This window comes from Labeo rohita, chromosome 22, assembly GCF_022985175.1.
Source record: "Labeo rohita strain BAU-BD-2019 chromosome 22, IGBB_LRoh.1.0, whole genome shotgun sequence".
NCBI lineage: Eukaryota > Metazoa > Chordata > Actinopteri > Cypriniformes > Cyprinidae > Labeo > Labeo rohita.
In genome coordinates, this window is record NC_066890.1 from 65,941,017 (window position 1) to 65,964,700 (window position 23,684).

The 23,684-nt window shown below is 39.2% G+C and overlaps 2 protein-coding genes and 1 pseudogene across 2 annotated transcripts in view; all 3 read right to left on the bottom strand.

The window, feature by feature from the left end:
* Window positions 1-1,383, bottom strand: part of LOC127153488 (gastrula zinc finger protein XlCGF57.1) — a 48,598-nt gene extending 47,215 nt beyond the window's left edge. The window contains exon 1 of the mRNA XM_051094549.1: window positions 1,189-1,383. The gene's annotated coding sequence lies outside the window, so the exon portion shown is untranslated. The remainder of the gene's footprint in view (window positions 1-1,188) is intronic.
* On the bottom strand, window positions 648-10,300 carry LOC127153489 (serine/threonine-protein kinase pim-2-like; annotated as a pseudogene).
* A 1,227-nt stretch (window positions 10,301-11,527) lies between these two features.
* The window catches only part of LOC127153499 (uncharacterized), a 29,855-nt gene continuing 17,698 nt past the window's right edge, over window positions 11,528-23,684 (bottom strand). Inside the window, exons 4-7 of the mRNA XM_051094575.1 lie at window positions 21,878-22,038; window positions 19,341-19,547; window positions 18,554-18,733; window positions 11,528-18,452 (exon numbers count right to left, since the gene is read on the bottom strand). Coding sequence (XP_050950532.1) covers window positions 12,919-18,452; window positions 18,554-18,733; window positions 19,341-19,547; window positions 21,878-22,038 — 6,082 coding nt within the window. The 3' untranslated portion in view covers window positions 11,528-12,918. The remainder of the gene's footprint in view (window positions 18,453-18,553; window positions 18,734-19,340; window positions 19,548-21,877; window positions 22,039-23,684) is intronic.

Genomic DNA, 23,684 nt, shown 5'->3' on the forward strand with positions numbered 1-23,684 from the left:
GGTTAAGTCAAATATATTTTTGAAAATGTCAGCTTCTTGTTCAGACCAATGAATGGACCGTTCTATCACTAAGTGAACAGCTGACTTACTAATGTCTAAGACCCAATTCAAACCAAATCTACACCCTTGACTCACATTTCAAGGTTTGCCTTACACAAAATATTTTTTTAGATACTTTAGCATAATTAATTGATAGAAATTAATGGTTTATCATTGTTTTCAATTCAGAAAAAGATATTGGGTTTCATCTAAATGTGTTTAGATAATTTCTGCATTATTACTTTATATTAATATATTAATTTATTGTGTGACACGTCATAACAAATGACCAACATGAAGGATCTTCTCAGGATCACGTGAAGGCAGCATTAGTATTTGTCTGGTCATGTGATCTCAACATGTCGGCTTTATGTCAAATAAAATCACTTTAATTAAGATGCCCATACAACATATTTCAGAATTATCTTTCATTTCTGTAGAGCTGGACATTTGTATAAGGACCAAATGAGTTCAGCTTTGAGAATGAAACTAACCTGTTTGTTCCTCAGTATCTTTTAGACTGAATACGTCTTCAATCCTGATGTCTTCACTCTCCTCTTTAATTATTTGATCCTCAGTATCTTCATGTTTGACTCTTAACACTTCTTCAGTTTCAGCGTCTTCACACTCCTCTCTAATAAGTGGCATCTTTGTGTGTCACGTGGATCTCGGTTGCTTCAGCAGGTATTTTTGGACACTCAGTTCTGTTGAAGATGAGAATAACAGAAAGAGAAATAAACCCAAACTACATCTCTGGGTGTCTCAATCAGCTCTAGTTCAGTAGTCAGTCAGAGTGAGAGTTCATGGACCTAAATCACCTGTTTAGACACTCAAAACTAGCATTATAACATTAATAAAATAACACTATTTATAATGAAAGTTCACATTTAGGTAGTTATGATTTATGTTTGTTATCTAATGATTTGCTGATCACATTTAATAGACTGCACTTCAATCCTGGTTTAATTTTTCATTAAACACGTTTGTGTTGAATTAAACGCTTTTGACCAGCAGGTGACGTCAGCGACTCATTTTGTGAATCATTTGACTCAATTGACTCGGCGTTTAAAACGCTCAGTTTCTCCAGTGACTGAATAGATGTTTATGATAAACTGATTCACGATATACGGAGTGAAATATGAGACTCACCTTTTGTGTTACTGGTGTGTAGATGCGCTTCACTCACAGAAATAACTTTAATAACTTTTAAATAAAGCATTAATATGTTACGGTAAATAATAAACAATTAATTCTGTATCGCTCGTAAAACGTACACCTTAAATGCTTTAAACACAAACCTTTCTTCAGTCAAATCACAGCTGATGCAGAAGCGCGGCGCGTCTTCATGACGTCACATCACCACGCCAAAATAAAAGTCGTGCTCACACACTGCTGTCTGATACATAGATATTTACATAGAACACGACAAACAAATAATAAAAGAGTTGACAGAAACTCAGAGTGTAATGTATTGTTGAAAAACACAATGTATATGTTCAAATTATGTGCTGAAAAATGACAAAATGTAATGTTTAGGTTTAGAAACTATTTATAAATTAGATTAAAATGCAAATGTGATTAAAAAAACGAGTGTATTAGTTCATAAAGCACATTCTTGTGTCACTATTAAAATGCAAAAAAAAAAAAAAAAAGTTTGTGTTTTTCTAATTTTAAAAATTGGACATATTAAGTTTGAGTCTAAAAAATACCTGAAAATAGGTATAAAATGTCTAAAAAATACGATTGATGAGATTTATTTTTATGATATCTTTATAATCTAATAATATTTTTTACATTATTTGGTTCGCAGTTTAAAGACCTAATCTCATTGATGATAAATTATAAACTTTATAGCCATGAGCCACAAAAAAACACTTATGTTTAAGGGTTGAAACTCTACACTCTCAAACAATATATTTTAATATTTTGTATTCCACTTCAAATGTCTTGTGTCTTATACAGGTATCATTTCAGCTTGGAAACTTTCAAAAAAGTTACAATTTCTATGATTTAATCATTTTATCTGAAGAAGGGTTTGTTACACTACAAGACAAATATATTGGTCCAGCTCAGGATCTTCTTCTTTAACCCTTTCAGACCTAATTTTTTTTCACTGAACATTTTTGTCCTCTTGATTTTTGCTCTTCTCCAACATATAAATGAGTCTAATGAAAAAAAAAAAAAAAAAAAAAAAAAATTGTGTCAACTCATTTTTTATTAGATTTTTTTTTCATGTCCACTACAATGGACGCCAGGACTGAAGATTAAAAATAAAAATCCTCATATTTTAACCATACATAATAAGTAGAGTTTGTGCACTATAGTTGAACTAGTGTTTTACGATTTTGAAAAGAACACATACTGTAAGAATGAACAATGCCGTAACAATGTGGGGAAAAAAAGTAAAAAGATATGAAGTCTTAAAAAAACTTGTTTGATTCTTTTTGTTTGTTTGTTTGTTTGTTTGTTTGAAGTGGGTGAATCTGAGTATATGTATAAATGTCTCTGCGTGTATGTGAATGGGTTTATGTGTACTTGCTGATTGTTTTGATAAATATATGACTGTGTGCATTATAGCATCAAGGCATCAGTGTGTGTGGAGGTGGTGTGAGTGTGTGTTGCTGTTTATTCACTGATCTCACATACACTACGGTTGTTTCTCAGTAAAACCAATGAAAACTTGATCTACAGGTTATAGTCACTTTGAAGACATAAATTAAATCATATTAATATTAATTTCATTAATTAACGTCAATATTCATAAAACATTAACATTAGAATTTGTAGCTCTGTATTTAGCTTTGAAATGCTTCCACAAATTTCTCAACCTGTTATACAATTAATTCATGAGTTCCTGCTAAGACCTGATGTCCATTGCGATGTACAGTAAATAATAATAATAATAATAAAAAAAAATGTGTTCTGCAATTCTGAATGATCTTCAAAATAACTTAGAATTTTATCATTTTATAGACTTAATTTTACAACCGATGCAAGTTGATGAGGCTACCATTAACATAACTCTGCATATAAAAGGTAAAATGTGGGGTTCCTCGTCTTCCTGTCTAGTTGGTTATCATGTCTTTCTTTTGTGATGCCTGTAGCTCAATCAGATTAAGTTAGGAGTCAGATCTTCATTGTGATTGGTTGATTAGGGACCAATCAGTGACCAGGCATTGCTCATATTTTAAAAACATAACATTTTATTGCTTTAAACAAAAAATCATGTGATGTCCATTTCAGTGGACGCAGGGTCTGATGGGGTTCATTTTGACCGAATTATTCACACAAAGGCCAAATGTCCTTCTATTCTCATCTCAATTAATAAATGTTCTGAATGCACAGTTATTGTAATATTTACATTTCTAAGAGCTAAAATGTCCCTCACTTTACCCTGCAAACATACTTAAAGTGTTCATAAACAAGCATTATCTTGAAAAAAGGTGTTATATTTTAAGTCACAGTGTAATTTCAACACATTTATTTTTGAATAAAAATTTAATGATTTTAACTTGTTTCATTTTGTCATTTCATTCCCTACAAGTAACCAAAAGATATAAACAAAATTCACTGAACTTATTTTATTATCATAAAAAAGGAGGGGTGCACTGTTTTAACTGAGCCCAAGGAACGTGTTTCTCACATTTGAATAATGTCAGACTTCTCATATTGACTGGGTCAGATAACCCACATTTGATAACTCCTGTTCAACCAGTGAGACTAGGATGACTTGGGGGTCCTGTAGCAGTGAAGACGAGGATAGGATGGACACTACAGGTTCCAGTCAGAAGTCTTCCACAAACTGGTGATGTAACTTCCAGTCTATTCACTTCTAATGTTTCTGAATCATCTGAAATCTACCATCAAGTAGAAAATTGTGGCAACTGGATGTATTGCCATATAGAAGTGAAAAACTGGTTACTAGATCTAAGCAGGATCAAGAGGCCATGGACCTCCTGCAAGCTAAAACAGTCAGAGTAGAAGTGGGTGGAATTCTGAGATATGCCACTCCTTTGTTGCATGTAAAGAACATGCCAACTCTGTCAGCACCCGCTGAAGCAGTCTTCCCGAGAAGCGCCTTCTCAAATATCCAGAATGTGCTGCTGCCTATAATGCGGAGATTTCCAAACTTGAACATGCAGGACATGCAATCAATTGGGCAGAATGTCTCAAAGAATCCTGGTTTATGCTGTTTTTCTCTGGGGCAGCCTTAACTTGACCCTTTTGGGCATTCTGCTGCGTTTCAGAGAGCATGCCTTCGCTAAAAGTAGTGATATTAAAGGGATGTTTCACCAGGTGAGGCTGTTATCAGCAGATAAGCCAATCTTGAGATTCCTGTGGCGTGATCTTCTAAAAGAAGCTCGACCCAGTGTATATGAGTGGCAAGTACTTCCTTTTGATACAACCTGTTCACTGTGTTGTGCTACTCATGCACTGCAGAAGCATCTAATGGAATAACGTCAGTCAGAGGATGTATATAAAGCTGTACAACAGCTCTTCTATGTTGACAATTGGTTACAGAGTTTTTCTTCAGTTGAGACAGCTCAAGCTCTGGTTGACAAAATGAGGACGCTACTTGCAGACAGAGGTTTCAAGTTCAGACAATGGGCTAATAATGCTACAGAAATCATTCAGCACTTGCCCAAGGAGGTATTATCTAAGAGTGGTGAACACTGCCTTAACTAAAGTGATATGGATCCCCAAGAACCAGCTTTAGGGCTTCGGTGGCTGTGTTAGTCAGACATTTTGATGTACAAGTCATATACACCAAAATCCTCCCTTATCACTATGAGCTGGAATTATGTGCAGCACTTTCAGGAGCCCAACTTGGTCAACTATCAAGGTATCTACGATCTATCTCTGGACAGACTCTACAACAGTCCTAATTTGAGATTCAGTCTGATTCATGTAATTTCAAGGTATTTGTTGGAACCCGAATTGCAGAAATCCAAGAACTAACTAACTCCCAAGATTGGTGTTATGTGGATTCACTGAATAATCCAGCATGGATGACACTTTTAGGGATTTGGTTTATTCAACTTCAATTTATGGGGCAGACTAAGTGGTTTATCAAAGTCCTTCAGCTGAGGAGGGAACTGCAGCCAGAATATTGGCCAAGAAGTCCTCTAGCTTTGGTGAATAAGGACATAGAGGAATTGTGCAAACCAATTGCTTGCCTAAATCTAACTGCAGTTATATTATCTTAAGTTATTTTTAACCTTGACAGGCTTATTTTGTTATGTGAACTATGCACAAGCTAACAGTTAGTGTAAGTTGCCACTTTGTTTTTCACAAGAAGAGATATTTATTGTTTGTGCTAGATGAATTGTTTGTACAGAATGTTGATTGAGGAATTTTAATCTTTATATCCATGGATATTGTTTGTATATTTGAATATTGTATCATTTGATATTGTTGAAACTTTGGTACTTTATGATTGTTTGATAAGAGGAATTTGTTGTTGCAATATATTAGTGATGATTTAGATTTGCAACTGATGTCAATGTTGTTGTTATTCCTTCTTATAGTAACCATCAATAAAGTGATTAAATGAACTTTGTGCATTCTCATCGATGCCACACATTGAGTTTTACCATCAATGAAAGTGATTAAATGGAACTTCTTATGGTCAGTACTAAACATCAATGCCCCTTATTTTGGTAAATAATTAACATTTTGCAGATTCTGGGTGAATGATATGTGCAAAAAATAATGATCTGCTATTTGTAATTGCCATTTAGCACAGCTGGAAAAATTACCCATTTAGAAACCTTCTACTAATCGTTATAAGGGGTTGGAGTTTTCCAGGCATATGGGCCTACTGTGACACCAAATTGCCCCAAATCACCACTGTTTAATTATTTTTATTGGTTTATGTTTTTTATTTTATTTAATTTAACAGGTTTTAAAAATAATATTGTAGTCAAACATTTAAAATCAGTGAACTATAGAAAATAATTAGTGAAAGTGAACTTGTTCTTCTGTTACTTCAAAATAAGGCATGCATAAGGTTAACAACTTACCTGGTATTACTTACCTAATGAGATTATTATTCAAAGCATAAGCATCATAAGAATAGTTATTATTTCCAGATTATGTTTTCCCATTAAAACAACACATTTTTGTGTATTTTCACAATCACATAGTATTTTTATTGTGACACACAGGTGTAATGTATTTATGGATGAATCACAGCAGTGACAGGAAACACTGTTGCTGTGAGAGGATCTTCTCAGACCAGAGCGGCTTTAGCAGGAACCTCTGGGACCAGGGAGGTTGAGAGAGGAGCTCTGGGACTGAAGCTGCCTTTAACACCAGCTCTGGCTGAGGCTACGACCGCAAACACTGGGGCGGCCTTAACTGGAACTTCTTTCTGTTCTTTATGAGAAGAACCTTTGTGGTGGACATGGTGGGTGTCAGTGTGACCCAACTGTATCAGAAACCTCTGGGAAGTTTTGCAACTTGAGCTGTCATGACACAGAGCTCTGGAACCATAGCAGGTTCTGGGGTTGCAGCAGCAGCAGGAACCTTCAGGCCAGGACCTTCAGCTCTGGAAAGGTACCCTGTCGCGTGACATGTCGTGCCTGTTACTCTGACCTCGCTGACCTCACTGACCTCACTGACCTCAGCAGATCCTGGAGCAGCAGCATTTAGGGCGGCATTCACATTGATTTCTAGAAGCGGCCCTGATAGGATCTCTGGACCCAGCTGCCCATGGCAAGAACCTTTGGATCCGCAGTGTGAGGGATCTCAGGGACCAGCGAAGATGTGAAATGGGTCACCTGGGACTATCAAGTGAGGAACCTCTGTGGAGCCTCAGCAGCTTCTGCTGCAGCAGTGACAGGAACCCTTTATCATGGCCATCACAGTCTTTTCTGGATCGAAGGCCGCTGAATAAAAGAGCTCTGTGTCCATGACTGAAACCCCTGATGGATCCATGACACAGATCTCTGGGATCTGGACGCCAGTGGCAGGAACCTCTGGAGTGGCAGTGAGAGGATCTTGTGAAGCGGGCTTGACAGAGAGCTCTGGCATGCTCTGGGTGACTCCACTGTTGATAATATGATTGGATTTAACTAACTAAAACTAAATTATTTAAAACTCACATCCCTAGGCGAGTAGTTCCGCAAGACGCAAGAACTACTGCCTCAAGCCAAGGCGCCAGACGCAACCAAGGCCTGCCAGCCCCGCAAGACGCAAAGGCTGGAGAGATGGAGAACTAACTAACTAAAACTAAACTAACTATTTACAACTCACATCCCTAGGCGAGTAGTTCTGCAAGACGCAAGAACTACTGCCTCAAGCCAAGGCGCCAGACGCAACCAAGGCCTGCCAGCCCCGCAAGACGCTAAGGCTGGAGAGATGGAGAACTAACTAACTAAATCTAAACTAACTATTTACAGTATGTACACATCCCTAGGCATGTAGTTCAGCAAGACGCTGAAACTACTACCTCAAGCCAAGGCGCCAGACGCAACCAAGGCCTGCCAGCCCCGCAAGACGCAAAGGCTGGAGGGATGGAGGAGCCACCTGTGTCAGCCCGCCAGACGCAAGACTGACCTCACCATGACCTACATGACCTGAAACATTATACAAACATGCTTCATATGGTACAAAAATACAAAATAACATCTGTGCAGTATATATGATTGATTATATGACAGTTGCAGTAGGTATTCTGATCAAACCAAATCAACAAAAAGACAAAAAATAAACAATCAAACAAATGCCAATAAATCTTGAAAATCAATTTAGCTTGTCTTAGACTTACCTTGAACCAGTCATGGGAGAGCATCTCCTCCAGATGGACTCTCTGCTCCGGGTTGCTTTTCAAGCAACCATGAATAAAACGGCAGCATTCTGCACAGAAAAATGAGAGAAATCTCTCATTATTTCCTTCAACTTCACACATGCTCTATAAACTGTGAGAGATTCCTAAATGATCCATAAGGTCATTATTTATGAAGCCCCTGTTTTCTGTGTTTTGCATGATGAAGTTCTTACCATCCGAGAAGTCCGGCTCAGTCCAGACATTGGCGTCCATTAATTTTATGTCGCTGCTGTATGGATAACGGTTGGTCATCATGTTGAAAAGCAGGACCCCCAGTGACCACACCGTTGCCTGCTTCCCGTGGTACTCGCCCTTTGTGAAGTACTCGGGAGGGCAGAAATTTGCTGTCCCTGGAAGAAAGTAGTTTGTCACATGTCTAAGTTTGCTTTACCACTTTTCTCACTATATTCTGACTGAAATGGCATTTCATTTTAGTCAACAAAAATAACATTACGATTGGCTTTCTTCTTTAGAGAATGTTTTGACTATATTAAGATCTTGCTGTGTTCAGTCTGATTAAGACATGCTGTAACTGGTCACTAGAGTTTAAGTCCCAAACTACATGTTTGAGAGATAATACATACCACTGAAGAAGATGTAAGGTGAGCTTTTTAGGAGGTCCCCAACACCGAAATCAATTAGTTTGACCTCCATGGTCTCAGTGTTGACCAGGAGGTTGGACATTTTTATGTCCCGATGGAAGACCCCCCGGGAACAGCAAACAACAGCAGCTTCAATTGCCTGCCGCATGAAATGGCGCACCAACGCCTCAGTAAAGAGGTCCCCGTGATGTTCAAAAAAATCATGCATATCCATGCATGGCGAGGGACGCTCTAAGACCATGATGTAGTGGTCAGGGATTGTCCTGCCAGTCCAGCAGCTCAATGATGTGGCGACAGCGGGGGCCTTGATTGGCCATGACTGTCAAAGCCACCTCTGCTGGGACTGGACTAGGATGGTCAGGCTGGAATAAACACAGATTTTTTTGATGGTAAGGTGGATGAGGTTTCTCAAATAAGGATTTAGCTCAGTCTGTTTGTCTATTAAAATATCTGTACTCAGTGTTTTACATGAATCTAAAATGTTATAAATTGCAAACAGTGATCAAGAGGAGATGACAGAGAAAGCACAGTCTACTTACAAGGCTGAGGTATGGCTCATCTTCTCCCTTCTCTGTGAATTTCACAGCCACCTGAAGGCCGTCTTCAACACGGGTCCCTGCAAAGACAGAGCCGCATCCTCCTTCCCCCAACTTCTCGCCGATGGCATATGTCCAGCAAATGGGGTCTATTAAAATAAGTAATTATAGTCTTATTTTTATTTTTAAGTTTTATTATTATTTACTAAATCAGTGTCTTGCAGTATTAGAGTAATTATAATATATTACAAATGTTCACGTATAAAGTAAAAAAGTGTTACAGTAGTTACAGCTGCATTATTTAAAGCATTTTGGGTACAAAAATGATATTTGTACAATGTGTGTGTTATATTTTTGGGTAATGACAAACCTCCCTCGTCCCTCATGATCTTGTCACAGTCCAGATGTCTCAGCAGATGTGATGGACTGTCATCTGCTGACAGACTGTCTGGACTGTCCTGATCTTGAGGCTGGACGTCCTCCATTTGCTGGTCCTCGGCAGTAGGGGGCGGTTCAGGAGCACTGGAAGGAGCTTCCTGATGATCATTGTCCTCTACAGAACAGGTGACGTCCTGTAGAGAAGTCTGATCTAAAGAGAACAATATCAACCAAAGGCTTGCTTTAATCAACTAATATCAATAAAGTATAAAATACTCATACAAATTCTTTATTTAAGGGTTATTTTAATAACTTGAAATCTTGAAATATTACATTTCTTCAAACCATGTTAACCATAACACTTGTAGTGGAATGAGTCATCGTTGTTCTGCATTTGTATAATGTTTGATAATGATGATGTGGGTTTTTATATGTGTGTGTAAATGACTGAGAGATTTTTTTTATGTTCAGAGCTCATTATTTACCATCAGTACAGCTCCTGGATGGGGTCCCATCAGTGCCCTGGTCCTCCTCACCCTGCTCCACCTGCTCACCCTGAGCTTTGGTGGACTTGGGGTGAGACAAACAACAGAAGAAAGAGGCAAACCTCCTAAACCTCCTCTTTTTCTGCCTCTTCTTCTTTGACTTGTCTCCCCCTCTCTCCTTCCTCTCCTGCCCGCCTCCATCACCGGTACCCACAGGCGTCTCGTCAGGACGAGGATGGAGCTCCGCCGTGTGGTCGGTGGGTGTCAGTGTTGTACGGGGATTGACCCCGTCCACACACTCACCTCCTCTCTCCGCTTTCTCTCTACGAGATACTCGCTGTCCCATAATAACACAGTAAAACGCTATCAACAACTGCAAACTCACGGTCAACACTGTTGATAACACACTCCTAACTCGCCACAAAGTGAGCAGTGAGTTTCGCGCTTTATATAGTCCCGCCGAACGTTCTAAATTCCTTTATGATATCATGACTCAAGCAGAGCTGAGATTCTGTGTTAGAATGTTATTTAGAATGTATTTGCTGTATTTTTCATTTGCATGTTTTATTTTATAATGGCTACAAACAGTAGAAAAGTACTCTGACATTGTAAAGAATATCTGAATTAAAGAATTCAGGAGCTTTAAATCTGTATATATTTTGAGTTTTTTTTTTTTTTTTTTATAACATGCAGTAGAAGAATAAAAAGGCAAAACAAATGTTTTGGTTAATAACAACGTTTAAAAATAAACATCTTTAGAGGAAATGTCAGGCATAGGGGGGCCTTGCAAAATTGACCGGAGAATATGAAACTTTAAGTTCATTTTCTTCACGAACAGCGCCATTGTTACCTGTCTTGTGAGAAATGTCATGCATCTTTTAAGTTGTTAAACTAATTTACTGATAAAATCGTCAGAGTAGCGCTAACAACATTAACACGTTAATGTTTCCATGTGTGCACCTGTAAGGGTGATTTACGTACATAATAACTGCGAATATGCGAATAAAAATGAATCAACACCTTACGCCTCATGTTATCACTCAAACAGTGTTTCAGCCACGGAAAAACGTCAACAAAACAGCATGGAAATAAAACGTCACGTAGCATTCATTTACTTCAGGCAAGTCATCAGTGTCCACAGCTTGTTAGTTCACTAGAGTAATGAAGACTAGAGAAGAGCATTTGACAAAATATTACACTACTCGTTATACTGTACATATTGTACTTTACCTGTTAGTCTTAATTATTTAATGCATGTTTAAATTCATCTGTTATGATAGCCACTGTGTAAATGCATATATTTTAACAAATAGAATGTTTATAATTTATAAGTTATTTTAAAAACTGCATTATGTACAATTTACATGTTTGTGGAAATGTTTTGCCATTTTTATCCTATTGCATAATTTAATATATTTATGTGTTTGGGCAGTGTTGTTGTGGGTTTTAGTTAGCTGTTGTAAGACCTTTGAAATAACCACTAATCTTAGATCAGTGGAAATAACTGAAATCATTTGGCGAAATGATACAGGCATGTAATGTGGTCAAGAGCTTCCTGGAACTATATTTGTTGTGTTTCCCTGAAGAAAATTGCACACCTTAGAATGTGCATCAGCCAATCAGATTCATTCAATGGCTATTTCTTTATTTCTCAGATATTTGCCTTGGGTTACAAGATTGCTACATATATACCCACACATCATATACAATTACAGTTACTCTTTTCATTGTAGTTTTACTGATAAATGATCATATCAAATTTACATCTCATTTTGCACCATTTATTCAACATTTGCTTTGTAAAATATCATGATACTTGGATTTACTGCAAAAAGTCTCAATCTATAGATAAGGTAAATGTACAGAATAATCCATTAACATATCTTTACAATTGTCATTGTAGACAGTACTTTAAAGTTTAAACATCATTCACCATACAAAGCATAAATCACTTATAAAATTTATTTCATTCCTTCAAAGATATTGTTTAATATTTGCTATTATCTCTGCCCCAACTTAAAAACAAAAACAAAACAAAGAAACAAAAAATAGGTTTGTCATGATCTCTTTAGCTAGATAAAACAACAACAACAACAACAGCAACAACAATAAAACCAAATCTTAATCCTCAGCAGTATGTCAGTACTGTTTATACAGCTTTGGTTTCAAGTACATTAAAATAGATACAGTAAGCAATTTGCAAACTGAAGAGAAGTGCTGAATGCATGTTTGAACCTAGTGTAATCTCAAAAACTAAATTAAAACCATGCTAAAACAATGAACCATGTTAAGTCTTTATCTGGTGAACCTCAATTTGCTATGTTAAAGGTGCTGTATGTAAGTTTTTTACTGTGTTCCTAAGCCAAAAAAAATAAAAATAAAAATTAAAAGAAATTATATGTTTGTAGATATTTAGGAAACATGTTATGTTTGCATAGCTGTTTCACTGAAATATAATGCTATAGCCAGTAATTCTTCTCTGAAATGTAAATTCCGGGCAGGTTCCGGGGCGGAGTTGCAGTACCCATTTCAACCACTTGCTGCCAATATTACATACTGCACAATGCTCTATGAGCAGAGGAAGATTAAAACATTAAATCAACACATCAAATTACAGTGCAAGGCTCATTGCATGTCCTCAATCTGGCAAACCCACGTGAGTGTCAAGTCTGAGTAGAGAGTGGGTGAAATGGCTCTCTCCAATATTTTGAATTTGGACTGCAGTTCCTATTTCAACTGCAAACTGTCAATATTATATGCTGCACCTTTAATGATATGTGGTGTTAACACAGAGTAGTTAGAGTTACCTCTCTAGTATGGAGGGGATTTACTGACATTTAGTATTTTGGAATATCTGCCAATATTAACTTGATTAACTTAATTAATTAATATGAGTTCACTACATTGTTTAAGTATTATAGTACTAACTATACCTCATTTCACATCAAAATGTCATGAATTCCCAAGAAAGTCCTTTTTTGAGACTACAAGACTGCTTTAGAGAAATACAAATTACAGATCACAAGTATGTGGAATTGCTTTCCTATTCACTCTGATTCTACACACTTATCCTCCAGAATTGTAATGAGAGTTGCCAGTGTGCTATTTGGATCCAGCAGAGTCACTAGAGGGACTTTCACACCTCTATCATTGAAGATAAGATTCTGCAGAGTCATGGCTAACATTGAGTCAATGCCTAAATCGAAAAGATGAACATCATCATTCAGCTTGTCCATCTCAACACCAGTCGTTTCACTTATCGTGGACCTCAGATAATCAGGTGATGAGAATGATGTCATGGGCTGCTCAGCGCTAGACATGTTCAGTCCATTTGTAATTATGGCTTCCTCTCCTAATTTGAACAACCGCATCTTTAGTGATTTGTTCTGACTGAAAATGTTATTCCAGTTGCTTTTAAAATTGAATTTGCATACAGCCTGTTGAGGTTTGTTGATCAAGAGGCACTGCTCAAGACTTTCATGGATTTCTGTAATCTCCAAAAGCATGAGTCCCCTTGCCTCCAGAAGCATTTGGATGTGGACTTTGTTCAACAAAAGACCAAGATTCAAAGCCCCCCAATTAATGGACTGTCCAGAAAGCCCAATGTTTCTGCGATACTGACAGAAATTGTCCATGAATGTATTAGCTGCAGCATAATTTGTTTGTAAAGCACTGCCAATGAAGGCAGAGATTGAGGAATAGCACACAAAGTAATCCAAATTGCACTGTATGGTAGCACGGTGAAGGTTAATCACGCCATTTACTTTTGGCCTCAAAACTTTCTCATAAAGGGATCTGTCAAGACGCTCAATGATCCCATCATGCAGGACAACTGCACTGTGAAATACCCCTTTGATAGGACTGGATGGAAATAGTTTTCCAATATTAACAATTGTCTGGTCCACTTGCTTGGACACAGAAACATCACATTGCAGAGACTTAATGACAGAACCCCAAAGGCTACTGACTTGACTTATATCTTGTTGCATCTGAGAGTTTGGATTACTCCTAGACAGAATGACAATGTTTCCTCCTCCTTTCCGGGCGATGAACTTTACAGTCTCAAAGCCCAACCCTGTTAGACCACCTGTGACAATATAGACTGCATTTTTCTGGAATAGACCGCCTTTGGGTATCACTGGAATTTCTGACAGCTGGTTCTTGGCTTCACTGTTCAGGACTATAATGGGTAATATCTGGCATCTGAAGTATGATTCAGATTCTTTTACTGACTGAAGATTAGTGTCTTGAGATTTCACCCTTTGAATGGCTGTTGTGTCCAGTGAAAAAGACTTTCTGTCCAAATGCATGGATTTTAGCCAATTGTAGATTTGTGGCATTTGAATTTGCAGAGACCCTTTTTGCATTATTTGGGATATGAGAAGAGCATGGAAGCGGACTTCCTCATTTGTACCTTGGAATCTTATAGTACTGAATGGAAATTCTAGCTGGTTGTCATAGACAAGAACAATGTCTTTGATGCCTCTAACACTGCTAACTATTTCAGCGGTTTCTACATTGTAAGGAGGTAGAAAAACAGCTCCCACAACATCACTAAAATCACAAGACAGCTGATCAGCCTGCGTGCTCACTCGGACATTCCAACCTGATCTGTTTGCAATGGCAATTAAAACAGTCATCAAAGCTGAGTCAGGGAAAGTGGAAAAAATACCCAGTTTTCTTTGCTGTTTAGATTTAGGTAAAGCCTCATGGAAGATCTTCCAAGCCAGTACCATATAAGAGACACAAGGGATTTCATTCAGGAACGAAAGCCTTTTTGCTTTACAGCAAACAGCTGCTGGGAGAACTACTTTAGTGGTGGCAGCCACAGGGTAACAAGACACAACTTGATCACCAACTTTAAATTTGCTGACATTTTTACCCACAGCTGTGACAGTGCCACTGAAGTCAAGGGCCAAGAGCTTATGGTTTTCATTTGTGTGCTTGTTCCAGTACAATGTCTTACCATAATTCAGTTCAGAAATGCTGACTGGAAAGTAATCTGATGAATGAACACAGATTTTACTGAGAAAAAGCTCAATATTTTTTTCTTGAATCGGTTTAATGGAACTATCCATTTGAGTCGCTGACACATTTGTCATTATGTATGGGTCTGATGTTTGCAAGATGAAGACTTCTTCATCCAACATGTTGAGATTTCTGGAAGAGATTGCCATGGTTGGCAAAGGTGTGTGGGTGATTTCGGGTTTGAAAATGTTGCCCTCCTCCACTACTAGCTCTGGATATCTGTTACAGGGGTATGATCTGAGGACCTGAACCAAAGCTTTGATGTCTTTCATAGTGGCAGAGCCCATGTCAATCAGCTGGAAGTTAAGCTCTGGCAATTCAGCCGCACATGCTCTTAACATGCCTGACAGAACAAACCCAGGGTTTATGTGGTCCACTTTGCTCCCAGACAAACTGTAAGTTACTACTCTGATATCACCTAGGAATTTAAGTGCCTTGAGATAACTGACAAGCTTTCGGAAAATCTCACAAAAATCTGCCATAATATCCAAAACCTTCTCTGATTCGAAAGAGGTTAGGTTTGTATCACCCCACATGAACAAAATATCCTGGAAGCATTCCTTTGCATTTGAAATTTTCAGATTTGACAAAAGGAGTTCAACTCCATCTTCTAACAGTATGTTACCATTTGAAGAAGAAACATATCTAGATGTTGGGTCCAAGTACTGTTGCAAAGCTTTAGAAATTCCTACCTGGTCAGAAAAGACCAGTGCCTTAATCTGTGTATCAAGCGTGCCAACTTCAGAGATGATACTGAAATTGTTGTGGAAAAAGTACTCCTTGACTACTTGGGAACGACTTCCTAGCATTCTGATCTTCATATGCCTGAGTTCAACTAACACCCTACCTTGTTTGTTGGCTAAGCAGCCACAAATGTAAAAATCATCTTCTCCAACATGTATTGCTCTCAGATATGCAACCATCTCTTCTTGCAATGGCTCAAATACAGTCAGGCTGCCTATTTGTGCAGGATATATGGGTCTTGTTGATAGATCATGCAGTATAGTTGCAGGAACAAGTTGGATGACATAATCCAAGACCACAGGATGAAGGTGATAGTCATGTAATTGAGGCAGTAATTCCTCTGGGACCTTCACAATAGATATAGCCTCTCCAAATTCTTCCCCACAATAAATATCTGCCTTATTTCTAAAGACAGATCCATACTCAAATCCCATATTACTTAGATGCTTGTAAAGTTCTTCAGTAGTCATGTGGAATATGCATCTTTTGGAAATACAGTCTAATGAAATGAACTGCTCTTCAGGCATCCTACCTGGTTTTGCTTCTACTGTGCCAAATGCATAGACTGTAGAAGCAGACTGTATTTTGAAGATACATGTGTTGTCGGCCAAACTGTCTAAGGGATTCAGCTGTATGTTTATATCTGGGGAATTCTGGGTGAAAACGAATGGATTCTGGAATGTTATGCTGAGCTGCAGAGAACTTAGTGGAACTTTAGGTTTTGCATATGCCATGTAGGTTGTTAAACCCAATTCTGCATAAAATGCCCCAGGAATTATGGCAACCCCACTTTGCTTGTGGTCCTGCAGGAAGGACACTGATTCAGAGGATACATCACAGCTGAACATTAAACTGTCTGTACCCATCCGTGTCACTACTGGATGGTTGCCAGTGGAACCAGTCGACTGCAAAGGTAAAGCAAAGATATCTGTCTTCACATCATCAAACTGGTATCGTGGGTAGGGAATTGGTTTAGTCTCAAAACCTTTGTAGAACATTTCCCAGTCCACTCTGACCCCACACTCAAACACTTTGGAAACAACAGCGAGTATTGTCTCATGATCTTTATCAGGCTGCACTGAGGGAATAACAGTCAAGCCATTTCCCAGAGTCTCAGTAATGTACCTCTGCAAAGATCCTCTTGGGCCAATTTCAACAAATATCACATTACTTTTGTTTTTAGCTGCAGACTTTACAGCTTGTTCAAATTCAACTGGCTTTCTGATATTCTTTGCCCAATATTCACCAGTAATAAAATCTGAGGAACACAAACTAACACCTGTCACTGTTGAAAACAATTCTGTCTCCAAATGATGTGCCTGCAATGAGCCTATGCTTTCTTTCACTTTGGATAAAATGGGATCCATCTTGTGACTGTGGTATGCTGCTGGTACATCTAAAATGCGAAGGAACAGATCTTTTCCACTGGCTGAGTTGCTCAAATTCTGATGCAACCTGTCAATGTCATCAGCATCTCCTGAGAGGGTGCATGACTGAGGGCTGTTATAAGCAGCCAGCCAAACCCTTCCCGAATAAGATGGGAGAATTTTCAAGACTTCAGGAACAGCCATATTACTGACTACCAGCATCTTCCCTCCCGTCACAGTGCTTTGCAAAGAACTGCGATAGTGGATAACTTTCACTGCATCCTCAATTGACAACAAACCAGAACAATGAGCTGCAGCAACTTCTCCAATAGAGTGCCCCAAAACAGCATCAGGACTAATGCCCCAGTGTTTCAGAAGTTTGACAACAGCGACCTGAATAGCAAACAGAAGCGGCTGGACAATCTTTGGATCAGATGGCTCTGTACTTTTCTCAGATTCACTTTCCAGCATCTCTATCAGATTCAGACTTCTGTAGTTTTGTAACAGAGTTTCAATCTTCATAATTTCCTCTCTGAAAACTGGCTCTTGTTTTAGGAGCTGCTTGCACATACCCTGATATGTCACACCATTTCCACAAAACACAAAAACCAACTTGGAGTCTGTCTTTGATGGTACAAGCTTTTTCTCCACAGCAGCAGTGAGTTTCTCTTGCAGATCTGTCAGTGATGATGTTTGAAATACTTTTCTGTATTTGTGCTTCAAGTGACTTCTTCTACATGCAGATGTGTACAGTAAAACCTGTAGATCTGATATTTTCCCTGCTCTGATCTGTTCTGCTGTATCTTTAATTATGTTTTTCATGGATTTTTCAGAGGCTGCAGAAACCACAAAATATTGATGGGATTTGCTGATCAGCTGAGCTTTTGTTTTTTTTGTCTGCACATATTGTCTGACAATTGCATGTGCATTTGTTCCACCAAACCCAAAGTTATTGATTCCTGCAAACCTCCCTGCTCTACAGTCACTGATCCATTTTTCTGATGTGGTAGGGATTTTCATATTGAGAGATTTAATGTCTATGCTGGAGTTTTCCACAGAGTAGAACAATGATGGCACAATGGTTTCATGCTGCATCATCAAAAGAACCTTTATGAGCCCTGCAACACCTGCAGCAGATTCTGTGTGTCCAATATTGCCTTTAACAGATCCAATGATTAGTGGCCCTGACTTCTGAGGTCTTGCTTTGGCAATGACTTTTGAGATACTACCTGCCTCTATTGGATCTCCAACTGGAGTCCCAGTCCCATGAGCCTCTATGTATTGCACATTATTCAGGTCAGTCTCTGTTGAGTAGATTTTTCTAAGTAGCTCCTCCTGCTGTACCATGGATGGTTTGGTGATTGGACTAACAGTGTGGCCATCTTGATTTACTCCAGTTTTGCAGATGATACCCCAAATATGGTCATGGTCTTCAAGAGCCTGTCAAAATACAAACAAAATATGAGTGTTTCTTGCAGTAGTTCATTATTTGGTACATTGCTATCATTGTGCTGTGATTATATGAGACAATCTTTTTATTACTTTTTCAGAGGCTTTAATAGAATGACACCACATCCTTCACCTCTGCCATATCCATTTGCTTTGCTGCAGAATGGTTTACTCATTCCATCGGAGGAGATAAATTTTGCCTTGGAGAGAGCCACAAAAATGGTCGGCTCCAAAATACAGGTCACACCACCACACAAGGCCATATCACAATCTCCTGTTGAGTGGAACACAGATAACCACAAAACTTAGAGGGAGAGGGAGAGGGAGAGGGAGAGGGAGAGGGAGAGGGGGAGGGGGGGCGGTGTTTGACAAGCATCTATAGCTTGTCTTGCTTCATCAGCATTTTTACTAAGGCAAATAACCAGTCTCAGATAAATGGATGGGGACAAATATGTGTATTGTTTTTTTTTTTTTTTTCACAGACATTTTTTTTTGCACACATATAAGATAGTTTGGAGATAGGTTGTTCCATTCATCTTGAAGTTGCCACAGTTATGCCATCCATTTAGGCTTTAGTCTTTGGAATTACATCATGTCTCCGTGAATTACACTTTCTGTCTCCGTGTTGGTCATACTATCTGCTGTAGGACTATTTTTCAATATTTCACTAATTGCAAAAGAAATGTTTGAAAATGTACAATTGATATTTCTAATGGCACACTAAAGTAAAAAATAAATAAATAAAACATGAAGCATCTAATGTCTTTTGCACAGCACTTTATATTAGTACACATATAATAATATATAATATATGGAAAATCCTCTTAAAATATGCAAGTAAGTTTATCCCCAGGATTTACATACATATTGTTGAAGACTACCTTGTTTTATGGCTTGACAAGCTAAGTGAAGGGCGACAAGGGATGAGGAGCAGGCAGAGTCAATGGACAGTGAGGGGCCAGTGAAGTTGAACATGTAAGAGATGCGGTTGGCAGCTATGCTCACAGCGGCACCAGTGCTATTGGTGTGGTCTATGTATGTTGGGTTAAGCCTCAAATTTCTTAGCTCAAAGTCTCTGTTCATTAGGCCTGAAAAACAAGCAAACAAAACACATATTAGACATGTTAGCTGGCAATGTGCTTTTATCAATAGCCGTTTACTGTATACTTACTGCAGTGCAACCTGAGGTTAAGCAATTTGTATTGTGACACAAAGGAATTAAAGCACAAAAGCACATACTGAGGTCAGGGCAAGTTAGATCCCTTTTGTGAAACAGGGAATTACTGAGAGAATTGATGTGCTGTTTTGCAATGCATCTTAATCTGAGGTTGCACTTCCCATACAGTAAGTGCATATATACTTTTTTAGTAGGATTCAAAAGACACCGAAAGTCACTGTTCCCTTTCTGTCGTTCACTCCGACATTGTGTTGAGTGTACAACACTAGGGGTCGTTCTTGGGAGCCCAAACACCTCTGTGAAGATTTTTTTGGAGCTGAATGCAGCGACACGGGCAGCGGTCTCTCCTTTTAAATAAAATTCCCACAGACCGCTCACCCCCTGTGTTTACCAGTCAACCTTCCAGATGATTTTGATAACTTGTTTCAGTATGGGCTTGAACTTTTGTTTGAAGCTCCTGCTGTGAAGGTGTAGGTTACTGCAGCCCATCTGAACTAGCCTCTGTGGGCGCTGAGTCTCAGTCGGCGGCATGTGTTGATCCATACAACTATGTGTTGATCCATACAGACAACACAACGACTGTGGCATACATCAACCACCAGGGCAGTGTACGCTCCTTTCGCATGTTGCTACTGACACCCGCCAGCACAGACTCAAGTCTGCAAACTCAATTGTGTGGCCGATTCTCTCTCACAACAAGTTTCGCTCCTCCCTCAGACAGTCCAGCAGATCTGGAGTCGATTTGGTCAGGCACAGGTAGATCTGTTTGCCTCACCAGAATCCATTCATTGCCAGTGGGCCTCTGGGCCTGATGCATATGAGACCGCTGGATTCATACCCGAGTCTCGAGATGGGCATGCGCCAAGATACACATTGTGTGAGCATCACACAACGCATCGTTGTTACGACAGATGCTTCCAAGACAGGCTGCAGCAATTGACTGGAATTGCTGACAGTGCTTCTGGCCTTGAAGAGCAGTTGTGGTATGGCCTGACCGCGGCCCCCCTCGGTACAGATACACTGGCACACAGTCGGCCGAGGGATTTACGCAAATATGCTTTTCCCCCAGTGAGCCTCATTGCACAGACTCTGTGCAAAGTCAGGGAGGACAAGGAACAGATTCTTTTGGTAGCCCCATTTATGCCCAACAGAACCTGGTTCTCGGAGCTTGTGTTCCTATTATCAATTCCTCCCTGGCGCATTCTTCTGAGGAAGAATCTCCTTTCTCAGGAGAAGGGCACAATCTGGCACCCGCGCTCAGACCTCTGGAACCTCCAAGTGACCAAGAGGACTTCAGAGACCTTCCACCTGTGGTGGTAAACACCCCTGTACAGGCCAGAGCCCCCTCTACTTGGTGGCTGTACAGCCTGAAATGGCACATTTTGGTGAACTGGTGTTCTTCCCAAGGTAAGGACCCAGGGAGATGTGGCACTGAATCTGAGCTATCCTTCCTCCATGGAGGCCTGGATAGGCACCTGTCTGCTTCAACACTCAAGGTCCAGTTGGCAGCTATATCAGCCAACCATGACTTAGTGGAAGGCAGATTGTGGAGAAACACAATTTGGTCATTAGATTCCTCAGAGGTGCCCGGAGGTTGAACCCTCCCAGGCAGCACCTCATCCCCTCTTGGGATCTGTCTGTGGTCCTTCAGGCCTTACAGCAAGATCCATTTGAGCCCTTTCAGTCAGTTGATCTCAGTGCCCTCTCTATGAAGATGGCCCTCCTGACTGCGCTCATTTGTGTCAAAAGAGTGGGAGATCTTCAAGCCCTCTCTGTCAACGATCTGTCAACAGCCACTGTCCCAACGTTCTCAAGGCTCTCAGCTGCTCCACTGATGAAAGGCCCTGGCCGCAGGAACTCAAGCCTGTGACAGGTCAAGTTCTTGGATGTTGGAAGGTCACGAAGAGGTGAGGTGCATTTATTCTAACACGTTGTTAATATCTGTGCCCCTGTTCACTCGTGACAGGATAGTCTGGCAGCTATGACGTTTCATATAGGGACCTCCAGTGTCATACACTCGACACAACACTGGAGTGAACGACAGAAAGGGAACGTCTCGGTTACGTATGGTAATTCTCATGGCCAGCTATGCAAAATCTGCACACCCAATTTCACTGGCCTTTTCTCAATGTTGTCAGAGATGTTTGGGCTCCCAAGAGCAACCTCTAGTGTCATACACTCAACACAACGTCTCCAACCGAGACATTTTTTTATTTAACTTATATTTAGATTGTATTTTACCAAAAAATACTCCTGTTCGTGTTCCACTGGCCTTTTCCATTGGTATCCCAGCATCCTCTAGGGCCCTGTAGGTGCACTGCAACAGAAGTTTGTGCTGAGGGTCCATGGTGATCGTTTCAGCAGTAGTGATGCCAAAGAACTTGTGGTCAAACTCATTCAAGCTACACAGAATAAAAGATAAATGATGGGGATTTTTCTGATAACTCCTAAAGAAACTTCAATTACCCAGTCATTTTTGATCGTACAGATAAGAACAATACATCAATTGAATCTGTAAAGGGTCTACTTTTGTTTGTATCTACTCATAATAACAACAAAACTTTGCGCTTTTATAAAATAGAGAAAACATACAGGTGCGCAGTCTGCCACTTTGGTCTCTGTGATTTAAAAACACGTCACTAAAATGAAGTAAAACTATGCAAATACATGACACAGAGACATGAGCGATATATCTATAGAAAGCTTGTCTACTTCTAAACTAAATTAAGTTTAAACTAAGTAAGTTTTATCAAAAACAAATATTCTGTGATAAAGCAATCTGTATGAAACCTTCATTATCTTTAATTTGATACGCCCATGAGCTCCTTTCACTTTTGATATTATAATCATCCACGTGAGACGCGCAACGTAAACACACATCACCGTAAACAAAGCGATACTTGTCTTTATGTTCATCGTGGGTACTTGCTGTTTCTGAAAGAAGACAGGCTATGAGGAGTAAGACTTATATTTACTTTAAAGAAATAATGCAATGCACGGTGTGATCCAGCAAAGGAGATAATTTACATGAGATAGTCTTTTATTAGCCCACTTGCCTTAGTTGTCATTGTGGACCAAACTGCACACAAGAACAGCTTTTACTTCTTGCCCATGCACTCAAAAAAAAAACAAAAAAAGTGAAGGTCAAGAGCCCAACTAAAGTAAACCCTGATCGCCATGATGGTGAGGTAGGTCAAATGAAACTTTTTTTTTTTTTTTTTTTTAATAAAACATCTAAAACCTTGTTTTAGCAATTCTGCTTGTAAACAGCAGGTGTTCATAATTATCGGTCAATCATGACATCATTATCTCTTTAACTCCAACACTGCGTCAATGCTACTTTAACACTAGTAGTGTGGAAACACATGAACACTGAGCAGGGTTTGTTTAAAGGGGTGATCTAATAGAACTTTTCGAAGGCTTGATTGTGTTTATGGGGTGCAAAGCAACATGTCTTTATGCTTAATTTTTAAAAAATCACATTATTTTTAAAATATTTTACCTTTATTTTACATTGTATTTCAGCTAGCATAAGATTTTCTGTTTCTGTGAAGGTCCTCTCTCAGAAGTTCGCAATGGGCTCTGATTGGTTAGCTGGCTGAGTGTGTTGTGATAGGCTAAACCACCTCTAGTGCGTGTCTAAACGTCCCGCCCCTCATCAGCAGCATGTGCTCTGGTTGTATTGTAAACAATGTCATCGTCTATATTGCGTATCAATTTGAGACCAAATGAGGTGCAGAGGGTATTAGTGCACAGTAAAAATAGATGGGTTATTTTTTTTAACCCAATAGATGGGTTACACATATTGGGTCACTGTGTTGGGTTATTTTCTAAAACGTTGGGTTATTTTTTTAAACATCGTTGGGTTGTTTTTAATAATAACCCAGCGTTGGGTTTAATTGGTTCCCGCGGCGACAGTTCAAATTTTAACGGTCGACAGTGACTGACGACAGAAGAAGCTGCTGCTGCATCAGTGTGAGGTGAGTAACAGGGTTTTAATAACTCTTATAACATTATACTTATACGAAGAACGTGAAATGCACTTCAA